This window comes from Mesitornis unicolor, unplaced genomic scaffold (genome assembly GCF_000695765.1).
Source record: "Mesitornis unicolor isolate BGI_N332 unplaced genomic scaffold, ASM69576v1 scaffold51705, whole genome shotgun sequence".
NCBI lineage: Eukaryota > Metazoa > Chordata > Aves > Mesitornithiformes > Mesitornithidae > Mesitornis > Mesitornis unicolor.
Window position 1 is genome coordinate 4,686 of NW_010187158.1, and position 5,314 is coordinate 9,999.

At 36.9% G+C, this 5,314-nt stretch overlaps 1 protein-coding gene across 1 annotated transcript; it reads left to right on the plus strand.

The window, feature by feature from the left end:
- Positions 1-288: 288 nt before the first annotated feature.
- Positions 289-2,184, plus strand: LOC104541312 (WD repeat-containing protein 48; the record flags this gene model as incomplete). Its single annotated transcript, XM_010185345.1, has 4 exons — positions 289-429; positions 1,483-1,561; positions 1,854-1,936; positions 2,055-2,184. Coding segments are annotated over 4 exons (433 nt in total), but the record flags the coding sequence as incomplete, so codon positions are not given.
- Positions 2,185-5,314: the final 3,130 nt, after the last annotated feature.

Here is a 5,314-nt window from a genome sequence, read left to right on the forward strand (position 1 = left end):
AGGATTCTCTGGGTCTAAGCTTGAGTTGTAGTGATTCAGTAATCCTTTGATCTCCACTTCTAGCACTGCTGAAATATTTTCTGTGATTCTTCCCCATTTCGGGGGAGGTTGAGTTGTGGAATTACAGAGGTGGTGTTGGTAACTTTCAGACTGACAGACTTCTTAAATGCTTGTAAAGCTCTTAAGATTTTCTACCTGAGAACCTCACAGAAATGAAATTAGATGGTAGCATTTTTGGCCAAGTCAGTATCTTAATACCATAATTGAATTTTTGTAAATGTCTTTTAGGTCTCCTATGTGATTAGAGATGAAGTGGAGAAGTATAACCGAAATGGGGTGAATGCACTTCAGCTGGATCCAGCATTAAATAGACTCTTCACAGCCGGCCGAGACTCTATTATAAGGATATGGAGTGTCAATCAGCACAAGGTAAGTCCAGAAAGGATTCCTACATCTACACCTACTTTTTTCCATGTTGTTATGCTAGTAAGCTTCCTACAGGTACACATCTGATACTGGTTTTTAACAGCCAGTTATTATGATAGGAAAGTCATTTTCATATTGCTCAAAATGCAGCAAAATATGTGGGATCCTACAAACCTACTTTTCAGCCTATCCTCCAAAGAACTAGTTGCATCTAAAAGTTAAATGTAGGATGATGTCATTTCCAGTGATAAAGTAGACATAAATACAGTCGCTAAGACTGTGTATATTTGGTTAGTTATGAAGGTACATTTTGATGGATTGCTTACTTTGGTCAATGAGTATTTTGTATATTACAATATTTTAGGAGAAAAGTCATCCTCTTTCCTTTATTGTTATCTTTTCTTTGAAGGAAAAAGGAACCATTGATCAGACTCTATTGGTCTTCTTACTTTCACCATTGTGTTTAAGCTAATAACTAAAGAAAGTTTATTAAAAAACTGTTGTGTTGAGGAGAGACCTCCAGATCATTTTCTGCCACGCTGCTCTCTGTGTGGGTGGCCCCCAGCACATACTGGTGTATGGGTCCCACTGAACAGAAGGCAAGTGTCAGGAGCTTGAGCACGTTACTGGAAACCAGGGCTTCCATGTGAAAGGTACAGGATATAAAATGTCATGAGTTTCATGACTTGGAGAGATCCTGAGAGATCCTTGTGTTGCATTTTGATTGTTCTCCAAGTCCAGTCCCATACATGCAGAAATATCTTTAGCTTTAGTTTTACTGTAATAAAAACCCAAACACTTGAAGATAAAACTGTATATGAAATGAAGCAGTGAGTTTAAAATGTATAGGAATTCCACTGAAAATTAATTTGTGATATCTTACATGGCTGCATAGTTGTTTCACAAAAAAAGGCTGGAATAGTAACTTCAAGCAACTCTGTATTAGGCAACTTTTGATCCATTTGAAGGTTGAAGAAAATGTCACAACAGGACCTGATAGTCACAATCTCTTCCATTTGTGATGAGATCTTATAATTATTTTTTTTTAATTTGCAGCAAGACCCTTATATAGCATCTATGGAGCATCACACAGATTGGGTAAATGATATTGTGCTCTGCTGCAATGGTAAAACATGTAAGTACTTAAATGTTGAAAACTACAGTGTTCAGAAATGGAGTATAAAAGTATATTATCTACCACTTAAATTATTTTCCATCTTTTCTTAACATGTAAAGTTCATTTCTGCGATGCGTATTGCGAATTTGGTAAATAAAGTAAGCAGGTGTTTCAATGAGAATTTAAATGCGTGTGTATATATATGTGATTAAATTCATCTTTTTAGAAAAGAAAATTAAAGAGTAGTACAAATATGATTTAAAATAATACACAGGCCATTAAAGTTTACTCTCTATTCTTTCCAATTTAGTGATATCTGCTTCTTCAGATACTACTGTTAAAGTGTGGAATGCGCATAAGGGATTTTGCATGTCTACACTAAGGACGCATAAGGTGAAAAACGTTACCTGTAAATACTGTATGTTATCATTGGCAGTCTTTTAAATATTAACATGTGGACTTCAATGGGATATTACTGTTGACTCCTGCTGTTGTATTTACTTTATTGTAGGACTATGTGAAAGCCTTAGCATATGCAAAAGATAAAGAACTGGTAGCATCTGCCGGGCTGGACAGACAGATATTCCTCTGGGATGTAAATACTCTAACAGCACTGACTGCCTCAAATAACACCGTAACAAGTAGGTACCTAGGGAGTGGGAGGCAAATACAATGCATTTTGAGTAGCTTAATCTGTGAGATCAATTTAAAATTATAGATACTCATTTCTGTGTTTACATAAAAAAGCGCAAGAATTTTTTAAGTGGTTTTAGTGTATACTCTGTCCATTTGATGTGTTCTGTAATAGCTGAAAATTTAGAGCAGCCAACGGTCATGGCATTTAGAATAGAGGACAGGTCTCTGAGCATTTTCTCCTAAAATATAACGTGCTGGTGTTCTCTGAAACTTTGTAGAGCTTTAGCTTTAGCAACTTTTTGCTCCTTAACTAACCCATTATAGAAATCTTCCCTTAGGTTATGTGTCAGTGTGTTTTCTGTGTGTTATATTTGGGTTGTTTTTTTGATTTGGGTTTTTGTTCATTTATATAGGTGCCACAAAAAATGCAGTACGACTCCTAAAGCAGAACTCGATACACTTATCAAATCTGTATGTCAAAAGAATAAAGTTACTAGATAGATTTAGATTAAAAAACATGCTAAGTAATACTGATTGCTTGTTACACGTAAGGATAGCATACTAGTAAGATCTAACTCACTAGTTAGATGTTAGAACACAAGGAGAAACTGTCAGTAGCAGGGTTAATCCTTAATGTCACCATCATCTTTTAAGAAGTGGTCTGCCCTGCTTCTCTGTCCTAAAAAAGACATTACAATAAACTCTGAGATCTTTCCCCATAGAGCAGTTCCAGCTTTTCTTAAATAGTCAAGATACAGCCGGTTAAGTTTCTCTTCTGGGAAGTATGACACCAGTCATCAAGTTCAGTTCAATTCAGTTTAATTTAATTATTACATTTTCAATTTAATTGCCCAAGTAATATAGATCTTGGTTTGTATTGGCTATTTTACAATATATTTTTTCAGAAAGAAGTCTAGTTTGACCACAGTGGGTTTTGCTGCCTATAGGTCAGGTGGAAAAATAGTGCTCAAAGTGACTGATCTCTTTCATGTTATAGTTAGTGTTTGATATGTATTTAAACAGCATCAGAGTCTCAGATGTATGCACTGGGAAAGAACATACCACACTGTCTTGCTTCACTGCCACACTTGAATTTTCCAAATAAGCCTACTTGCTTCTCCATTCGTAGGTTAGGAGTGACTCAAGAAAAATCTGCAAAACTAAAATTTGGAATCAGCACGTCAGACTTTTAAGAAATTCCAGGAATATGCGATGCTGTGTATAAAAGGCAGGCATACAGTTGTTTTGGTGTGGTTTTTTTTAATTACTATTCTGGCCAATTCTGGAAGGTAGGTTAATTCTATGGGTTTGGTAGCTTCTAAAACCAAAGCCATCTAGAACCAGCCATCTGGTGGCCAGAACTGTCAGTTTTGCATTTGTTCTGTCTACAGTACTTTTTAATTCAGTTACAGCCTTGTGCAGCCTTCAGAAGAGAGCTGGCTTCTAGTGAGCTGTGTTGGACTGCAGGATAGTATTTGATGGCACGTGACTGCACATAACTAAGTAGATTTACCTTCTGTTTCTTTCACTGAAAGTAGAATTATTTACTCACCAAACTTGGCTGACAGGCTGATAACTGTAAGTTATGCTCTTTTCTGGTTGAAGAGGGAGTTTTTGAAAGAAGAATTTATTTGCTGACTCACAGGAAAACTCAGTTGAGGGGAAAAAAACCAACAGATTTCTTGAATACCACAACAGTGATACAGAACACAAATTATTCAAGTGAATCATAAATGAGAGACGGGGAGTACTGAGGAGCTGATGGTTGTTTTGAGCCCTAGATCAAATGGAAGTGTAGACGTCACTTACAAGATGACAGAAATGAATTTATATTTCTGGAGTTGGAACAGTAATGCTTCATAAGGGAGAGGAAGGGGAAGTGGGGGAGTTGTTTTTCTTTCTTTCAGCTGTTCCCAACTAACAGTGTTTCTGTTGGGAGCAACACAGTCTGTGTCCCTAAGGAAGTTGGTTTTCCTCAGTCCTTTCAAACGATATTGATTTTTCCAGAGTGCAGATGAAGATTGTTCTTGTGCTTTTTCCTATCTGATTACAGGGAAGCAGTGTGCACGAGTCAGCATTAAAAGGAAGCATATTTTTGAAGTCTTGCAGACAGCATAGCCATAATTTAAATGAAGTGGAGAGATTTTGCTTCTGAGAGTCCCTTCCAGAAGAGCATGAAGTTGAGCTTTGTTTTTGTTTTGGCACAAACTTTGCTTCTGTGCACTTAGAATTCCCTCTTCCATTTCTGATGTCCAGCTTGTGATAACACTGTGCATTATCCTCATAAATTATTGCGGTTGTTGAACAGTGTGCTAACCTTGAAGAGTTTTCAGTTCTACTTTTTGCCCTCGACTATTCTCTGAGGACAGTGGGAGAGTATGGCTTTCTTTTGGCTACAAATAATAGACTTCAGTTGAAAGTTTACATTTGGATAGCCACAGCTAGTGGTTAAGAGGACCCTGAAGTAAAGCTGATAATTCTTCTGCCGTGACAAAACGTTTATGATATTGGATCACAAATACTGTGCTAGAAACTTATTTCCATAATATACATAAATCACAATAAAGTTTCACATTTTTGCTGGCCACACAGTTTGTTGCTCTTTGTTGGGCATATGCTGATGGTGTGGTTTTGAGGTTTGATGAAATGCTTAATGCTTAATCTGCTCTCTGAGTAGATGATTTTCATATGTTGTGTCTGTGCTTTTCCCAGTTAAGGGACTGGTACTTTAATCTGTCCAAAAGCAGATTAGGCTAGATAGTACAGAATTCTTCAACTCTGGTGGTAGCTGTGATGCTAAGGAGTTGCCATATGGTTTTCCCAAAAACAGAGGCAGCATATGTGCTCAAGTAACATTTCAGCACTGCAGTGTAACTTCAGTATTGCATCTCCGCTGAACTAAGAGAAGAGCCTTTAATATATAATGTAAAATTTTACTGCTACTTGGCATGAAAAACAAATCTCTGCTTTTATAACCAAGTGCTCTGTATTATAAAATCACATAGAAGTATCATTTTCTAATAAAGGAGTTGAGAAGAGTAGGAGTACCTTGATGGTTCTGGCGATGAGTTGTGGTGCCAAAAGGACACCAGGGTTGTAATCTTAAAGCAAATCACAGAATCACAGAACGTTAGG